Genomic DNA, 20599 nt, shown 5'->3' with positions numbered 1-20599 from the left:
AATTTCATTTCTTAAGCCCTCAAAGATACATAAATTCATTGGTGACAGCTTTGTTTTGGTTTGTGAAATGGAGCAGGATTTAATTATGGTAACACTGATATTATTACCAACTGGAAACATATCCTTGAAATCCATCATGAGGAAAGAATTTCAATATGTACATACCACATTATCTGCAGATACTGCATGGTGGTCCTCTTCCTTATGAGCCCTTGCCTCATTTGGAACTTCACTGGACTCTTCTATAGAAAAAATAAAAAGGCTATGATTTCATTTTTCATTCCTCAAAACTTTATTGAGAATGTTTTTCACAAGATCACTTAAATAATTTCTCTATTTTAAAAAGACACAAATGGGTGTGCATTAGTGGCTCAGTCGATTAGCATCTGCCTTCTCCTCAGGTCATGATTCCAGGGTCCTGGGATTGAGTCCCACATTGGGCTCCCTGCTCAGTGGGGAGCCTGCTTCTCTCTCTCCTCCTGCCACTCCCCCTGCTTGTGCTTTCTTGCTCTTTTTGTCAAATAAATAAATAAAATATTTAAAATGAAAAAAATAAAAACCCAAAGATGATAAATTCACATCATATATGCTTTGATGAGCAATTGTATTTCTAACACTGCATTCTAGGAAGTGTGGATAGGTGTAAATACAAGGATGGCCACTACTGTACTGTATAATTGGAAAAACATGGAAGCAGCCTATATGCTTCACAATGGAGAATTGGAGAAATCATTTAGGACCTGTTCCTACAATAAATACTATAAAATTGAAGGACAAGAATAGTTTATAATAAGGAAAATATCATTATCTATTGGAAAGTGAACAAGTGAAGGTGACAAATCCTACTATGTAGGTACACTGTGATTTAATTTAATTTGATTTCTTTTTTTAGAGAGTAAGTGCAAATGGGAGAGGGGTAGAGGGAGAGAGAGAGAGAATCTCAAGCAGACTCCATGCTGAGCACAGAGTCTAATGTGGGGCTTGATATCATGATCCTGAGATCACAACCTGAGCCAAAACCAAGAGTTGGACATTTAACCAAGCCACCCAAGTGCCCCTGTGATCTTAATTTTATAAAAGGAAAAAAAAGTGTACATTTTCATAGACAATGAAAAGACTGACATTATTTATACCAAAACAGACATTATTATTCCTGGATGGAATTACAGGAATTCATTTTTTCTTCCTTTTGTCTAATTTTATTTTGATACTTCTTTTTTTCAAGTTGCTTACTTATATTTAGATATTTTTAAAATGAACTTGTATTGCTTGCTGTAATAAGAGAAAAATGATAAAAATAATTTTGAATACATGATATAAAACTATAAATACAGTACATTTCCATTTTTTTTGAAGAAGCATGTGTATGTGAACACACACACATACCTGTATATATAAAGAGAAAACACTGGAAAATATTCGACCCACTCCAATTTTAAGAAAATTCATTACTGAGAAGTGGGATTATTTCAAGTTTTTTCACTGTATTTTATTATATTTTCTATAATGAACATGTATTCCCTTTATGATCAAAAAGGAGACAAACCATAAGAGATTCCTAAATATAGGACACAAACTGGGGATTGCTAGAGGAAAGGTGGGGGGTGGGGTGAAGGAGTGATGAACATTAAGGAGGGCACTTGATGTAATGAGCACTGGGTTAAATGCAACTGATGAATCACTAAAGTCTACCTCTAAACTAAATGCATTATATGTTAATTAATTGATTTTAAATGAAATTTAAAAATTCAATATTCTAAAAATGTGAAAAAAATAAACTAGGAAAAATTAATTCAGAGGAACAAGTCTATTAAAAAGCTCTCTGTGTTGAGCTAGGAAAAGTGGCTGGTTCACAGCATATGGTATCTACAAAATAAAGTCTTGTCTTAGATTATCCCTACCTCTACTCCTTAGTAAAACAGGGCAGTAAGTTTCTTTTTTTTTTAAGATTTTATTTACTTATTTATGAGAGATACAGAGAGGCAGAGACACAGGCAAAGGGAGAAGTATGCTCCATGCATGCAGGGAGCCCGACGTGGTACTCTCTGCTGGGTCTCCAGGATCAGGCCCTGGGCTGAAGGTGGCGCTAAATCAATGAGCAGCCCAGCCTGCTCTGCCCCATGTTTCTTTCTATGCACAGTCATGTCATTGAGATTATTTAAACACTAGTTGAAGTTCTCAGCCTCTTGGTAACTGATGTTTTATTTCACTATAGAAAGTAGAACAAAAATATTTATCAGTCCTCCTAAGATTTTTTCAAGATCCATTCCTTCACATGGAAAGATATATAGAGGTGCCCTCTACGAGCATGGAGCATGAACAAGCAAAAACATGGCTAACTGAGGAACTCACATGAAGACATAGAGAATTAGGTTTAAGATATACAGAAAAACCTTACCAGAATTTTAATGCAAAGTCCACCATAAATTCAATTTATGTTTTTATCAAGTTAGTTATTTTCAAGTTTTTATCTAAATTCCAGTTAGTTAACATACAGTATGATATAAGGTTCAAGTATGTAAAATAGTGATTCATCACTTCCATACAACGCTCACTGCTTACCACAAATGTACTCTTTAATCTCCATCACCTATTTCACCCATCCCCACACACTTCCCCACTGGTAACCATCAGTTTGTTCTCTATAGTTAAGAGTCTGTTTCTTAGTTTGTCTCTCTCTCTCCTTTTTTATTCCCTTTACTTATATATTTTGTTTCTTAAATTCTGCATACGACTGATCTTTCTCTAACTGATTTATTTTGCTTAGCATACTACTCTCTAACTCCATGTTGTTGTAAATGGTAAAATTTCATTTTATTTTATTGCTGAATAATAATCTATTGAATATGTATATACCACATTTTCTTTATCCATTTATCTATCAATACACACTTAGGCTGCTTCCATAGTTTGACTATTGTAAATATTGCTGCAATAAACGTATGGGTGTATAAATCCTTTCAAATTAGTATTTTTGTATTCTTTGTGTAATTACCTAGGAGTTCCATTACTGGATTATAGGGTAGTTCTATTTTTAATTTTTTGAGAAACTTCCAAAAGTTTCCACAGTGGCTAATCAGTTTGCATTCCCACCAACAGGACACAATAGTTCTTCACATCATCCCCAGGGCTTTTTTTTTTAATTTCAGCCATCTGACAGATGTGAGATGATATCTCATTGTAGTTGTGATTTGCATTTCCCTGATGATGAATGATGTTGAACATCTTTTCATGTGGCTGTTGGCCATCTGTATGTCTTCATTATAAAAATGTCTATTCACATCTCCTGCCCATTTTGTAACTGGGTTATTCATTTTTTGGGTGTTGAGCTTTATACATTCTTTATATATTTTGGATACTAATGCTTTATTGGATGTCATTTACAAATATCTTCAGCCATTCCATACGTTGTCTTTTAGTTTTATTGATTGTTTCCTTCATTGAGCAGAAGCTTTTTATTTTCATGTAGTCCCAATAGTTTATTTTTGCTTTTTTTCCCCTTGCCTTAGGAGACATATCTAGAAGGAAGTTACTACAGCCAGTGTCAAAGAAATTACTGCCTGTGTTCACTTCTAGGATTATTATGGTTTCAGATCTCACATTTAGGTCTCATCCATTCTGAATTTATATTGTGAATGTTGTCTTTTGCCTGTAGCTGTCCAGTTTTCCCACCACCATTTGTGGAAGAGATTGTCTTTTTCACATTGGATATCATACTTGCCTTGTCAAAGATTAATTGACATAGCTGTGGGTTCATTTCTGGGTTTTCTATTCTGTTCTATTGGTTTATGTGTCTATTTCGGTGCCAGTACCACACCATCTTGATCACTACAGCTTTGTAATACAATCTAGAATTGTGATGCTTCCAGTTTTGCTTTTCTTTTTCAGGGTTACCTTGGCCATTTGTGTGTGTGTGTGTTTTAAAGATTTTTAATTATTTATTCATGAGAGACATACAGAGAGAGGCAGAGACATAGGCAGAAGGAGAAGCAGCCTCTCTACAGGTAACCTGAGCAGGACTTGATCCTAGGACCCTAGGATTATGACCTGAGCCAAAGGCAGATGCTCAACCACTGAGCCACCCAGGTGCCCCTGCTTTGGCTATTTGTAATCTTTTGTAGTTCTATACAAATTTTAGGTTGTTTATGCTAGCTCTGTAAAAATTGATGTTGGCATTTTGATAAGGAATGCATTAAATGTATAGATTGTTTTGGGTAGTATAGACATTTTAACAGTATTTTTCTCTTTCAATCTATGAACATGGAATGTTTATCCATTTTTTTGTGTCCTTTCAATTTCTCACATAAGTGCCAGTAAAAGGATGTCTTGTGCATGTTTGAAGCAGAATGCAAGGGAGACTATAAAGTGGATCAAGAAATCCTTAACATTATCCAGGAGAAGCTGAAGGCTTGTCAGCAGCAGGAAGGCAATAGCTGCAGGCAGAACTGTGCCAAGGAGCTGGCGCAGTCCACCCAGGTGGCCAAAGCCTACCAGGACTGCTATCATGACCGAGGGGCCCATTATTCTGCCAGGAAGTGCCTGGCAAAACAGAAGCAGAGGATGCTGGCAGAGAGAAAAGATGCTAAAGAGGCTGCCTGCTGCCTAAAGCAGCTCCTTGAGCCTCTTTACAAGATTATCATAAAAATAGAGTAGTAAGAAAAAAAAAAAAAGAGCCTCTTTGGTTGGGTTTATTCCTCGGTATCTCATGATTTGGGGTGCAATTTTAAATGGGATTAATTCCTTGATTTATTTTTCTGCTGCTTCCTTATTAGTGTATATAATTGCAATAGATTTCTGTATGTCGATTTTGTGTCCTGAAACTTTACTGAATTCATGTATCAGTCCTAGCAGTTTTTTGTTGGAGTCTTTTGAATTTTCTATGTAGAATGTCATAACATCTGTAAATAGTGAAAGTGTGACTTCTTTATTGCCAATTTAGATTCCTTTCATTTCTTTTGTTTTCTGTTTCCTATGGCTAGGACTTCCAGAACTATGTTAAACAGCAGCAGTGGAAGTGGACATCTCTGTTTTGTTCCTGACTGTAGAGAAAAAGTTCTCAGTTTCTCCCCATTGCAAATGGCATTAGCTGTGGGTTTTTCATATATGATTTTTATTGTGTTGAGATATGTTCCCCTACAGTTACTTTGTTGAGGGTTTTTATCATGAATGGATGTTGTGTTTTGTGAAATGTTTTTGCTGCCTCTATTGAACACCATAAATTCAATGTAATTTTGTAATAAAAATGACTGCTAGATGGAGGAGACTTTATTCATTATTTAGACATTTCAAATCACAGAAATTTCAAGTCCTATGTAATCAGCAACTAAATGAAATGAAGAAGTGGGGATTGTTAACAGATTTAGGTGCAGAGCTAGTATTAGTACTAATGCTGTAAGAATAGAGGTTATAGTGCTCATCAATAAGATCATTACTGTTATCATTCCTTATAGGTTTGTCTCATATTTCTGTTCTTACTTGCTCATAACTATATACATTTCTGCTTTACTAGCCACATGTACATGCAGGGTTTATTTTGTTGGATGTTAAGAAAAGCTGTTTTGAGGATTTCTAAAATATAATGTTATGAAGTGATACAGCTAAATGAGGCATGTTTTCTTTTGCTTGCAGATAGCTTTGACATTACTGCAAGTTTGAAAGCTAAGTACAATGTGTCTGCTTATTCCTCAGGAAAAGCAACTCTGCAAATTGAAAAGTGAACAAATAAGTAAAATTAGTAATCAGTGAAAATGCTAGAGGGCACTCTATATGGTAGCCATACACTTATGTGGAGTAACTATGCAGAAATATATTTTACATGGACACCCACATAATAGATACAGCTGATAAGAGGCTTTGTTATAAAATTTAACAATATAGATGTTAATTGTTCTTATAGTTTAAACAGTTTGATTCTCTGGATAGTAAAAATCTTTAAGATTGCTCAACCATGCATATGTTTTAGTAGACACAGAACTTTAAAATAAAGAGCTGAATCATCTATTACTTTTGTTAGAGTTTGCAGTTGTGTGAGGGGTGAAGTCAGGTAGCTTTACCATATCTCCTTTCTCTTCACTTCCACACAGGGAAAGGAAAAAGAAATGGGAGTAGTGAAGGTGGGAGATAGAAGGTGGAAATAAGAGGTAAGTCAGAAGCTTTGTATCAGGGAAGTACCTGAACTCTCAGAAAAAAAGGAAATGAAACTGAAACTGCTAAAGGATCAAGAACACTGTTTGGAGATTTTGGCTAAACTTGCCTTTTACTGTATTTTAAAACTATAATGCTTATTTTAGCTTGTAGATTTTTTCTAGAGAAATTTAACATGATTTTTAATTGATTTTTAACATGTAAAATGTAAGCCTTGCTTTAAAGATGTTTTTTTCTTAGACATTTAGAAGACTAACTCTCTTAAATCAATAGCTATAACATAAAGGACTCTGAATTTCAATTGCTAGATTTTTGAAATAGTATGGGCAATTATATTGACTATTTTTTCTCTATGTCTCTCAGATGTAACTAATGTAAATCTCAAAATAAACACATTTAACTACATTTTCATAACTGAAAGAGTATATGGTGAGCATATCTGAAAGTTATATTAGTCCAGGCCGAATGATACAATTTGCTTGATCATCACAGAAGGATCACGCAATTAAATTAATCAGATTAGTATTTTCCATCAGCAAAATAAGGAGGAAAACAGTACAGAACTCATTGGAAATAGAACCCCCAAAAAGGTTCTTTTTGTATTTTAAGACTCTTATGCTTTTCTGTTCCAATTTCTGATAAGAATGAAAAGGTTATTATGCATCTGTAAAAAATAAGCCACGAAGAGGAATTCTAGGCAATCTTATTTCCCATCAAGTGTTTTTTTTTTTATTCATGCATTAAATTCTCTCTCCTTTTTCTCACTAGGTTTTAATTACTATACAGTTATCTAGAGAACACACTATTAATCAACAAAGAATGCCAGAGAAGGAGCAGTGGTCCATTAGCAACCTTAAAATACACTCATTTTCCCCCCCACTAAATACTTATTTTGTAAATTCCCTGTTAGATGAGGAAATGGAAGTCATGGATTGAAATTCCCCTTTAGGGGCTTATGTAATTTACTTTTATCAGAATATTTCTTTTCTCATCCATCCATAGAAACAAACAAATCCCTATTATCTTCTAAATGGCTGCCAGCCATCATTCTTTAAAGATCTATTCATAAATCACTGAAAGTACACAGCAATTTGGCAGTGTGGCAGGATACAAAATCAATGCTCGGAAATAAGTGGCATTTCTATACACTAACAATGAGACTGAAGAAAGAGAAATGAAGGAATCAATCCCAAAAGCATGGGATCCCTGGGTGGCGCAGCGGTTTAGCGCCTGCCTTTGGCCCAGGGCGCGATCCTGGAGACCCGGGATCGAGTCCCACGTCAGGCTCCTGGTGCATGGAGTCTGCTTCTCCCTCTGCCTATGTCTCTGCCTCTCTCTCTCTCTCTCTCTCTCTCTCTCTCTGTGACTACCATAAATAAATAAAAAATATTAATAAAAAAAAAGTTTAAAAAAAAAATCCCAAAAGCATAAGATAATTAGGAATAAACCTAACCAAAGAGGTAAAGGATCTATACCCTAAAAACTACAGACCACTTCTGAAAGACATTGAGGAAGACACAAAGAGATGGGAAAAATATTCCATACTCATGGATTGGAAGAATAAATATTGTGAAAATGTCTATGCTATCCAGGGCAACTTACACGTTCAATGCAATCCCTATCAAAATACCATGGACTTTCTTCAGAGAGTTGGAACAAATCATCTTAGGATTTGTGCAGAATCTGAAAATACCCCGAATCGCCAGGGGAATATTGCAAAAGAAAACCAGAGCCGGGGGTATCACAATGCCAGATTTCAGGTTGTATTACAAAGCTGTGGTCAAGACAGTGTGGTACTGGCACAAAAACAGACACATAGATCAATGGAACATAATAGAGAATCCAGAAATGGGCCCTCAACTCTATGGTCAACTACCATTCAACAAAGTAGGAAACACTATCCACTGGAAAAAGGATAGTCTCTGCAGTAAATGGTGCTGGGAAAATTGGACAGCCACATGCAGAAAAATGAAACTGGACCATTATCTTATACCACACACAAAGATAAACTCAAAATGGATGAAATATCTAAATGTGAGGCAAGATTCCATCAAAATCCTAGAGGAGAACACAAGCAACACCCTTTTTGAACTTGGCCACAACTTCTTGCAAGATACATCTATGAAGGCAAGAGAAACAAAAGTAAAAATGAACTATTGGGACTTCATCAGGACAAAAGCTCCTGCACAGCAAAAGTAACAGTCAACAAAACTAAAAGACAACCTACAGCATGAGAGAAGATATTTGCAAATGACCTATAGATAAAAGGCTAGTATCCAAGATGTATAAAGAACTTATTAAACGTAACAGCAAAGAAACAAACAATCCAATCATGAAATGGGCAAGAGACATGAACAGAAATTTCACAGAGGAAGACAGAGACATGTCCAACAAGCACATGAGAAAATGCTCCACATCACTGGCCATCAGGGAAATACAAATCAAAACCACACTGAGATACCACCTCACACCAGTGAGAATAGTGAAATTTAACAAGACAGAAGCAACAAATGTTGGAGAGGATGTGGAGAAAGGGGAACCCTCTTGCACTGTCAGTGGGAGTGTGAACTGGTACAGCCACTCTGGAAAACTGTGTGGAGGTTCCTCAAAGAGTTACAAATAGACCTGCCCTACAACTCAGCAATTGCACTGTTGGGGATTTACCCCCAAGATACAGATGCAGTGAAAGGCTGGGACACCTGCACCCCGATGTTTATAGCAGCAATGTCCACAATAGCCAAACTGTGGAAGGAGCCTCAGTGTCCATCAAAAGCTGAATGAATAAAGAAGGTGTGGTATATACATTTATATACAATGGAATATTAGCCATTAGAAACGACGAATACCCACCATTTGCTCCAAGGTGGATAGAACCGGAGGGTATTATGCTGAGTGAAGTAAGTCAATTGGAGAAGGACAAACATTATATGGTTTCATTCATTTGGGAAATATAAAAAATAATGAAAGGGATTAAAGGGGAAAGGAGAGTAAATGAGCGAGAAATATCAGAGAGGGTGACAAGTTATGAGAGATTCCTAACTCTGGGAAACAAACAAGGGGCAGTGGAAAGGAAGGTGGGCGGGGGGGATGGGGTGACAGGGTGACGGGCACTGAGTGGGGCACTTGATGATATGAGCACTGAGTGTTATATTGTATATTGGCAAATCGAACTCCAATAAAAAATATACCAAAATATAAATCACTAAAAATATACAAGTATTCCTAGGCACATATAATTTAGTAAAGACTAACAGAAAACGAAAATGGTTTGATGGACCAAATTGATTATGAATAAGAGATTTGGAAATGAAGCAATAGTCTCTCTTATTTCCTGCTTCAGTTTTCCTGTACACTAAACTCTATGCTATCATCTTCATCAATACCAACAGCAAATTTTGGTAAAGACAGAGAGATAGAGAGAGGGAAGAGGGAGATAGAAAGAGAGAGAGAAAAAAACACTTGAATACTCATACAACTTTTCAGACACTTATTATTAAAATATATGGCCCTGGCAATACTAAAGGCTTTTTAGTCAACCTACTGTAATCTGCCTGCCTCCACCTTGCAACACACATTGATTTTAGAAAGAACCTCTTAAGCACCAAATTCAGTGGGTTCTCATTCGTTTTTATTTTAATTTTCCTGCTTTATTAAGATATAATTGGTATACACAGAGTGCATATAACTTACTGTTTACAATTTGGTGAGTTTGGACGTGTGAATACACTCATGTTACCATTACCACAATCTAGATAATAAACATATCCATCACCTCCAAAAGTTTCTTGTCCTTTTTTGTGTTAAGAACAAAATATGATTTATCCTCATAACAAGTTCTTTAAGTCTATAACCCCTAATTACCAATTATAGGCACTATATTTGTTCAACAGTTGTACTCCAGTTGTATAACTATAACTTTATATTCTTTGAACAGCTCCTATCCTTGTTCCTCATCATCTGGCACACAATTATATTGTCCACGTATATACCTTTGACAATTTTAGATGTCCCATGAGAGAAATTTCTATTCAACTTCCAAAAGATGACTGAAACAATGACATTTCTTTTTTTCTGAAATATCTTTCCTTGATTTTAGTAATAAGATAATATCTTTATTCAGTCTTAATGTTCCTTTGGTGGCTCCCTTTTCTCTTCTAGCCCCTAAATTTGGGTATTTCTCAACACACAACTCTTGTACATCTTTCCGTCTTGTTCTCCATTTTCTCATTTAACCAAATCTTCTATTTCTATGCTAGATTTTTTTTGGCTTTGATGTGGGTGGTTCCTATATTTCTTTTAATGTCTTAACTCCTTTTCTGAGCTTCAGACCCACATTATCCATGAGTTTGCTGAACAGCTCCACATGGATGTCCTGATGTCATCTAAAACTCAACACATGCAAAATTGAATTTATCTTTCCACATTTTACTACGATTTAATGCAGTGCCAATAAAAATCTTAAATGATTTTAGGGGAGAGGGATTGGGGAAGTTATGACTAAACAATTCTAAAGTTAATCTAAAAGAATTTGTGCTACAAGAGCTAAGAATAGTAATCAGAGAACTACCAGATATTTATATATTTTATAAAGCCACAGGTATAAACAATCAGATCAATGTAACATAATACGATATCCCAAATATATATGTATGCATGTATGTGTATATGTATATGTGTGTATATATTATACTTGATAAAAAGCTACAATTAAACTCAATAGAAAAATGCTGGATTATCTAACAAATAGAGTAGCTGGTTAAACATTTGGAAAAAATAAAACTAGGTATTTTCCTCATACATCTTACAGTTAAATAAATTCTAGCCAGAATAAATAATAAGTTGAAAAAATGAAACCATCATAATATAAGAAGCAAATGTAGGGGTATGTTAACATAATTGTGGTACAATGAAGGACTTTGTAATCATGATGCCAACATCAGAAATCATAAAGAAAAGGATTGATATACTTAGCAAGATAAATATTATAAGCAAAAAGTTCTGACATCCATAATCACATTTAAAAGGCAAAAATTAAACTGGAAAATACATTGTTAATATTCTGATCAGCAAAATAAAATGGGTCAGTGCAAGATTTTCTTTCTCTCAGATGCAAAAAGGCTACGTGTTGTATGATTCCTTTTATAAGAAATACTCAGAAAATACAAGTTTGCATTGTCAGAAAGTAGACCTGTGGTTGTCTAGGTTTGGATGTGAGAATGAGGGTTGATTACAAATGGGCTCAAATAAATTTTTTGAAGTGATGAAAATATTCTAACATTGGATTTTAGTGATGGTGATAATTGTACAACTCTATGAAATTTACTAAAAATCATTGAATTCTGCATTTACAGTAGATGAATTTATAATATGTAAATTAAATCTAAAAGTGCTCATTGCGAAGGCACATATTATTTCAATTCGCCTTAGGGAAACACTGGGCAATGCTATAAAGATGATTTAGTCTATTCTTCTTAGATTACAGATGTGGAACTAAAGCACCATGAACTAAATGTTTTGCCTGAAGTCACAAAATCACCCAGTAGAAGATCCAGGGCTTTCACCCAGTTTGTCTGACTACTACTCTGGTGTTTATCACATTATACCATACCATATGTATTTATTACAATACATTTATAATTTTATAATCTAAATTGATTAGAATTTCAATAAAATAAAAACAATCATGTACTTAATTATAATTATGAATTGTTGCAATAATCAACATTTCTAAATGTGAGAGATCATTATTGTGGTAGATAAGTGTTCCTTGTGATGACTCAGTGTGGGAATTTCTTTAGTTGGAGGCATTAAAACTTTAAAAAAAAGATAAAAGATAATGTGTGTTGGTGAGGATATAGAATAAAGGGAACACTTGTACACCATTGTTCAGAAAGCAAATTGGACAGCCATTATGGAAAACAGTATGAAGTTTCCTCAAAATCTTAAAGACAGAACTACCATGTAGTTCTATCTAGTAATCCTTCTAGTAATCTAATAATCCTTCTTCAGGATATATAATCAAAGGAAAAAAATCATCACCTCAAAGAGATATCTGTGCTCCCACATTTCCTGCAGCATAACTATTAGCCAAAATATGGAAGCAACCTAAGTATCTGTTGACAGATGAATGGATAAAGAAAGTGAGAAAAAATATATTTATATATATATATATATATGAATTATATATATGTAAAACACATATAATATTTATATATATATATCTCCTATATATAGGAATACACCATACACACACACACACACACACATGAATTTATTCAATTTTTTTGAAAGATTTTATTTATTTATTCATGAGAGAGAGAAAGAGAGAGAGAGAGAGAGAGAGAGAAACACAGGCAGAGGGAGAAGCAGGCTCCGTGCAGGGAGCCTGATGCGGGACTCAATCCCAGGACTCCAGGATCACACCCGGGGCCAAATGCAGGAGCTAAACCGCTGAGCCACCCAGGGATCCCAAATTTATTAAATCTTAAATAAAGGAGATCTTGCCATTTACAATGACATGGATGAACCTGGAAGTTACTATGTTAGATGAAATAAGCCAGGAACAGAACTAAAAATACCGCATGATCTCACTTATATGTGAAATCTTAAAAAGTCAAATATCAGCAGAGAACAGAATGATAGTTATCATGCTGGGGAAGTCCAGAAAATGGGGAAATTTGGTCAAAGGATACAAATTTGTGATTACACAGGATGTATAAATTTAGAGAATTAACGTACAGCATTATTATTACAGTTAACAATTCTATATTGCATACTAGAAATTTGCTTAAAGTAGATTTTAGGTGCTCTAGTCATATACATAAATGATAACTATGAGAGGAGATGGATATGTTAATTTGTAAAATAATTCATTATGTGTGTAAATATATAAAGTATAATAAAAATAAATCAAAATAAATCCATTTCTTTCCAAATGTTTAACCAAATGTTTTGAAGACTTTAGATTTGAAATGCAATTAGCTGAAAAGCAAGTAAAAATCCATCAAATTTACAAAAACTTTTATTAGTAAGTGCAGCATATTAAAATACCTTGAGAGCTTCCTTCAGACAAACAGATAGATACTTCATCATTTCTTTCATTATCTTCTCCTACTTCAGGACCAGCTTCCTCTCCTGATGTGAGTGCAGACAAAGAACCAGGCTCAGGCTGCTCAGAAAAATCAGCAGGGCCTCCTCTTGGAGGAGGAACTTCAATCCCCATTAAACGATATTTCCTTCTTCGATTCCCAATCCAAGTCTTTTAAGAGAAATAAAAACGGAGTTTTTGTAAATATTGAACCTTTAGCAGTTCTAGCCATTAAAATAATAAATGGATGCTGCATAAAACATGATTAAAAAGAAACCGGTACCTAAAATAATAAAATGTATTTATTAGTCAATAAACAAAAGTTAATTATGCTTTTACTTTTAAATATATTATTAGCAGAAAGATAAACTTTATCTAAATATTCAGACTTTCAAGCAACATGCAGTCCCTTGTAGAACACTTTTTTTACATTTTTGAAATTGCTTATTTTATTGATTTTATGTAGTATAATGTATCAAAATGTCCAACAATGTTGAATAAAGGACTAATAAAAATTTATAAGCAGATGTTTATTTTTATGAAGCAAACGTAATTCAAACAGAACAACCTTGAGAGGAAATTAAACAAAACATATTTAAATTTCTGATAAATGATAAATAAATAATATTAATTTGTTACAAAGTATTTCTCTTAAATAAATTATTATATTTTTTAGTCAAAATTCATAAATACTTAATATTTCTGTAAAAATAATCCACCATATCTTTCAAACAAAACATAAATTGATTCTTTTCCTAAAAGGACTAGACATATAAGAATAACTGCAGTTCATATTTCATTTTCATTCTTGCTTCCATGGTAAAAATGTAACTTCTATTAACTTTGACTCTTTAATAGTTACTTGGGTATTTCTAGTATTCTAAAATGTTATTTCATTGGATCCAGAACAAAATTTTAAAACTTTTTATATCAAAATATTTTGAGTCACAGGAAGTTGCAAAGGTAAATCTCCTTCACTCGATTTCTCCAATTTATGTTTTGTATAATTATATTACAATAATTAAAACAGGAAATTGATAATGCATGATATGTATGTACACTTCTATGTTCCTTTATCACACTATTCTTTTTCCTCTTTTTAAGAGTTTATTTATTCATGAAAGACATAGAGAAAGAGGCAAGAGACATAGGCAGAGGGAGAAGTAAGCTCCCTGCGGGGAGCCCAATGCAAGACAAGATCCCAGGACAATGGGATCAAGACCTGAGCCAAAGGCTCAATCACTGAGCCACCCAGGAGCACTCTTCCTCCTCTTTTATCTACCATTCCCATCCCCTGGCAACCACTAGTTTGTTTTTCACTTCTGTGGAAATTTCAAGAATGTTATATAAATGGTGTCATACAGCATGTGATTTTTTTTAAGTTGACTTTGTTCATTCAGCATAATTTTCTGAAGATTTTTTCAAGTTGCATGTAACAATAGTCCATTCCTTTTTATTGTTAAGTAGTATTCCATAATATTTATGTGCTATTTTTCCATTGTATTTGCTATGTTTGTTTAATCATTAATTCATGAAAGGGCACTTGGGTTATTTCTCAGCTGGGGCCCTTAAAGCTCCTATGAACAGTAATGAACAGTTTTTGGTGCAGATATAAGTTTCTATTTCTCTAGAATAAATGCTCAAGAATTCAAATGCTTGGACATATGGTAATTACATGTTTAGTTTTAAAAAAATTGTCAAATTGTTTCCAGAAAGGTTGTACCATTTTACATTTTTACCGGCAATGTATGAAAAATCCAATTTCTTGGCATTCATGCCAGCATTTTGGTATTCTCAATAATGAAAAAATTGGTTGTTCATTTTTGTGTGTGCAGTGATATAGATCATTGAGTTCTTAATTTGATTTCCAATGGCTAGTGATGTTGAAAATATTTTCTTGTGCTTATTTGCCATCTATATACTCTCTTCAGTGAAATGTTTGTGTATTTTGCTCATTTTCTAATTAAACGTTTTAAAATGTTGAGTTTTAAGCTTTATTTATTTTATATTAAGTTATTATCAGATATGTAATGTGCAAAAATTTACTCCCAGTCTGTAGCTTTTATTTCCCTCATCCCAGTCTTTTGCAGAAAAAAAAAAGACTTTTAATTTTGATGAAGTACAAGCTATTGCTTTTTTTCTTTTATTTATTGTACTTTTAGTATCCTTTCTAAAACTATGTCACCAAGTCCTAGGTCGTAAAGATCATCCCCTATTTTTTTTTTACTTTTTTACATTTTAATCTATGATCCATTTTAAAATCATTTTTGTTTTTTTTCAGTTTCAAATTTTATTTCAGTAACTTAAATCTTGAAGAAAATGTGTATTTCAAATTTTTAATTAAACTCATTTATCTAAAACATGCTTACACACAGGACAGATACAGGATTTCAAGTAACTTATGGTAGAGTTCACTGTCCATTTAAAAGTATGCTTCTTTCTTCCACAAAAACTCTGCGTTGAAAAGCAAACAAAATTTTCTTTTATACTGCGTAAGGGCTAGATGCAAAGTTCTGATGCAAATTTATTACGCTGTCAACTCTGATGCTGAAGCTGAGAGGCAGAGATGTCCATAGTTCGGTTAAATGATGCAAATATAAAGCTTCTGTTTCTCTTAAATATAAATTAGAAGACTTCATTCACGGTCTCTCTCAGTAGTACCAGACTTGGTTCCCATACGCAGTCACTTCTTTCCTTTTCCTTTTTTCACTTCCCTCTCCTTGCTGAAGACTTTCGTCCCCACCTCCTGTTTTTTGTGTCCTTGTTTTTAGTTTAGGTATCATTTCTGCTGCATACAACATTACTGACTTACGTGATGGGAACTGTACGACACAGAGGCTGCCATCTTCCTGTTTGAGTTGGACCCGGACTCTGCCTCTGTACTGAACATCACGATTCCACTCTCTAGAGTACATTTTATTTTTCTCAAGGAATACATTAAGTCCGACTGCTGAGCACCCATCTTGAATCTCAGTAGCTTGCTGATGGGGATGCGCCGGCCCTTGGTACTGGTCTTCTTGTTGTTCAGATACGCAGGATAGATACAGAAGAACCTGTTCTGCTTGGCTGGGGACTGCGCAGCGGTGCACGCCATCTCCGCCCAGGGACCGGTACGCACAGGCCCTTTAAATCATTTTTGTATAAGGTGTGAAACTTGGATCAAAGTTCTTTTCTGTTTTCTATGGATATCAAAGTGTTCCAGAAACACTTTTTGAAGACTTCTCCATTAAATTGCTTTTGCATCTTTGTCAGAGATCAACTAAGCTGTTCATACTTGTGCAGGGCTATTTCTGGGTTTTGTCATCTGTTTCACTGATCTGTATATGTATCTTCCTGTGAATACCACATAGTCTTGAAATTATATAGATGGATTTCTTCCACTTCATTCTTTTTTTCTAGAATTATTTTAACTATACTAGCATGTTTCCTTTCCATATGAATCTTGGAATTTTCTGGTCTATATCAATCAAAATATTGTTGAAACTTTTATAAGAATTATGTTAAACCTGCACATTAATTTTGGAAAAATTTACATTTTTACTATGTTGAGTCTTTCAGTCCATGAACACAGATGTCTTTCCATTTATTTAGAATTTCTTTGATTTCTTTCATCAATGTTTTGTAGTTTTCAGCATAAAAGTCCTATACATGTTTTGTTAGATTTACATTAAGTATTTGACTTTTTTCAGTGATTGAGAATAGTATTATATGTTTTATTTCAGTTTCAATATGTTCATTTTTACTGTATAAACAAGCAGTTCATTTTTGTATGTTGATCTTGTATCCAGAGACCTTACTAAATTCACCAGTGCATTTTGGAGAGATGGCACTCTCTCAGAGGACAAAAGTAAAAGCAGAGTTGACTTTGAGCTGCCCTGTTCATTAGCATAACAACAGAGGCACCTGTGGAAGGATATAACCTGGAAGTCAGCTTTTGGCTGCACTTAATCATAAACTTTGAGCCCCTGAACAGTTGTGAAACTGCTTTTCTGGAACAAACTTATACTAGCCACAGCAAGGCAAGACTCTCCCCTAGTCTGAGTCCCTAAATTGGGAGTTTCAAATCCCAGCTGGCATGCCTGAGACAAAACACAGGAATGGAGATTGCTTACTTACAGACAGGGTAAAAGAGGTGTTCTGACAGAGGCCTGGGACACAAAAGTGGAGAATGTTCACTCTTCTGTGAAGGCTTCCCGAACAGTGGCAGGCATGAACTTGCCTCTCCAGAGACAAGAAAGCCAGTTGACATATTTGCCCATGTTAATCAGCACAGATAGACTTCATTGAACAACACAGTACCCCCAGTGAGCCACCTACACCACGCCCCACCCCACTGTGCCCTGCAGGTGCATCTTTACTAGGACAAATCAGCCTAAGAACCAGAGCAGAAGGCCCCTCCCCCAGAAGACCAGCACAAAAATCCCACATACACCAAGTCTACTCATCATAGAGTGCTGCAAACCTTCAGCTCTAGAGGAAATACGACCTAGCTTTTCTGACAAGCAGGCCAAAACACATTTAGTTAAAATTTGCCACACACTGGAGAAAGTCCAAACACCCTATTGCAGGCAAGGAAAAACTCTGCACAGGATGGGTCTGAGGGAAGGACCAGAAGAACAGCAGAGTGCAAAGAGCATACACCAATAAAACTTTCTCAAGTGCCAGGTCCTGAACAGTGTATCACTTCTTCTTAATATAGCCTTTATTCTCAGGAGCAGGAAACATAATAGGCTTTCCTAACACAGAGAAAGCAGAAATATTGGTGAAATGCCAGGATGGATGAATTCATCTCAAATGAAAGAACAAGAAGTCATAGCCAGGGATCTAATCAAAACAGATGTATGTCATATGCCTGGGCAAGAATTTAAAATAGTAATCACAAGGACACTAGCTGGGCTTGAGAAAAGCATAAAAGAAACTACTAAGTCCATTACTGCAGAGATAAAAGAACTAAAACTAGGCAGGCTGGAATAAAAACTGCTATAAACAAGATGTAAAAGCAATTGCATGTAATGACAACAAAGATGGAAGAAGCAGAGGAACAAATGAATGATATGGAAGATAAAATTATGGAAATAAATAAGCTGAAAAGAAGAGGGAATGAAAAACATTAGATCACAAATGTAGACTTAGGGAACTCAGTGAATCCCCAAAGCATAATAACTTATATAAAATAGGAACCCCAGAAAGAGAAGAGAGGGAGAAAGGGGCAGAATGTTTATTTCAGCAAATTGCAGCTGAAAACTTCTCTTGAAATCCAGGAGGCATGGAGAACTTCAATGAAAATCAATAAAAGCCAGTCAATACCAAGACAAATCATAGTAAAATCTGCAAACTACAAAGATAAGGAAAGAATCCTGAAAGCAGTAAGGGGAAAAAGTCCTTAACTTATAAGGCAAGACAAATAAGTTTTGAAGTAGACCTCCCAACACAGAAAATTGGCAGGACAGAAGAGAGTGGTAAAATACATTCAATGTGCTAAATGGGAAAAATACACAGTCAAGAATACTTTATTCAGCAAGGCTGTCACTCAGAATAAAAGGAGAGACAATTTCTTCTTCAAGAACCCTCCAAATTAGAGGAGTTCATGAACACTAAACCAGCCCTGCAAGAAATATTAAAGGGGATACCTTGAGTGGGAAAGCAAAGACTATAATGGAACAGAGAACACCTCCAAAACACCAAATTTATGGGTAATACAATTGGACTAAATTCATATCTATCGATAATCATTCTGAAAGTAAATGGACTAAATGCTCCAATCAAAAGACACAGAGCATAACAATGGGTTAAAAATACAGCATCAGTATTTCATAAAAACCCTCAACACAGTAGGGATAGAGGGAACATACCTTAACTTCATAAAGGTTATGTATGAAAGACCCACAACTAATATCATCCTCATTGGGCAAAAACTGAGAAATTTTCCTCTATGGTCAGGAATAAGACAGGGATGTCTACTCTCACCATTGTTATTTAACATAGAACTACAAGTCCTAGATTCAGCAATCAGACCACAAAAGGAAATAAAAGGCATCCAATTCACCAAGGAAGATGACATGATACTCTATGTAGAAAACGCAAAAGACTCCAAAAAATTTCTATAACTGATACATGAATTCAGGAATGTGGCAGGATATAAAATCAATGTACAGAAATCCGTTCCATTTCCATGCACTGATAATGAAGCAACTGGAGGAGAAAGGAAGAGCTAAAAGACCTGTTTTTTGAAAACTGTAGAACACTGATGAAAGTAATTGAAGAGGACACAAAGAAATGGGATTATATTCTATGCTCATGGAATGGAAGAAAAAATATTGTTGAAATGTATATACTCCCCAAAGCAATCTTCATATTTAATACAATCCTTATCAAAATACCACCAGTATTTTTCGCAGAGCTAAAACAATCCTAAAACCTGTATGGGACAATGTTGAAAAAGAAAAGCAAAGCTGGAGGCATCACAATTCTGGACTTCAAGCTATATTACAAAGCTGTAGTCATCAAGACAGTATGCTACTGGAATAAAAGCCGATACGTAGATTCACGGAACAGAATAGAAAACCCATAAACAGACCCTCAATTCTTTGGTCAACTAATCTTTGTCAATGCAGGAAAGACCATCCAATGGGAAAAAGTCTCTTCAAAAATGATATTGGCAAAACTGGACAGCAACATGCAAAAGAATGAAACTTGATCACATTGTTTTACCATACACAAGAATAAATTCAAAATGGGTGAAACGCCTAATTGTGAGACCAGAAACGATCAAAATCCTAGAGGAAAACACAAGCAGCAACCTCTTTGATCTTGACTGCAACAACTTCTTGCAAGACACGATTCTTTTTTTAGTATTTTTTAAAATTTTTATTTATTTATGATAGTCACAGAGAGAGAGAGAGAGAGGCAGAGACACAGGCAGAGGGAGAAGCAGGCTCCATGCACCGGGAGCCCGATGTGGGATTCGATCCCGGGTCTCCAGGATCGCGCCCTGGGCCAAAGGCAGGCACTAAACTGCTGCGCCACCCAGGGAGCCCACAAGACACGATTCTAAAGGCAAGGGAAACAAAAGCAAAAATGAACTATTGAGACTTCATCCAGATAAAAGTCTTCTATACAATGAAGGTAACAATCAACAAAACTAAAAGACCACCTAAGGAAAGGAAGAAGATATTAGAAAATAGCACTTCAGATAAAAGGCTAGTATCCAAAAATCTATAAAGAACGTATCAAACTCAATACCCAAAAATAAATACTCCAATTAAGAAATGGGCAGAAGACATGAGTAGACATTTTTCCAGAGAAGATATGCAGATGGCTAACAAACACATGAAAAGATAATGAGCATCAGTCATCACTAGGTAAATA

At 35.0% G+C, this 20599-nt stretch overlaps 1 protein-coding gene and 1 pseudogene across 5 annotated transcripts in view; both read right to left on the bottom strand.

Moving 5' to 3' along the window:
* The window catches only part of HDX (highly divergent homeobox), a 306534-nt gene that overhangs the window by 122030 nt on the left and 163905 nt on the right, over positions 1-20599 (bottom strand). For all 5 annotated transcript variants that reach the window (XR_013374357.1, XR_013374360.1, XR_013374358.1 and 2 more), the window contains exons 6-7: positions 13195-13402; positions 166-242 (exon numbers count right to left, since the gene is read on the bottom strand). Coding sequence is in view for 1 of the 5 variants with exons in the window: in XM_077887326.1 (XP_077743452.1) it covers positions 166-242; positions 13195-13402 (285 nt within the window). In the remaining 4 variants the exon portion in view is untranslated. The remainder of the gene's footprint in view (positions 1-165; positions 243-13194; positions 13403-20599) is intronic.
* Positions 15881-16325, bottom strand: LOC144307678 (signal recognition particle 19 kDa protein pseudogene; annotated as a pseudogene).

Source organism: Canis aureus, chromosome X (assembly GCF_053574225.1).
Source record: "Canis aureus isolate CA01 chromosome X, VMU_Caureus_v.1.0, whole genome shotgun sequence".
Taxonomy (NCBI): Eukaryota; Metazoa; Chordata; class Mammalia; order Carnivora; family Canidae; genus Canis; species Canis aureus.
The sequence above is the reverse complement of the archived record's forward strand: the minus strand, read 5'-3'. Positions and strand labels throughout refer to the sequence as shown.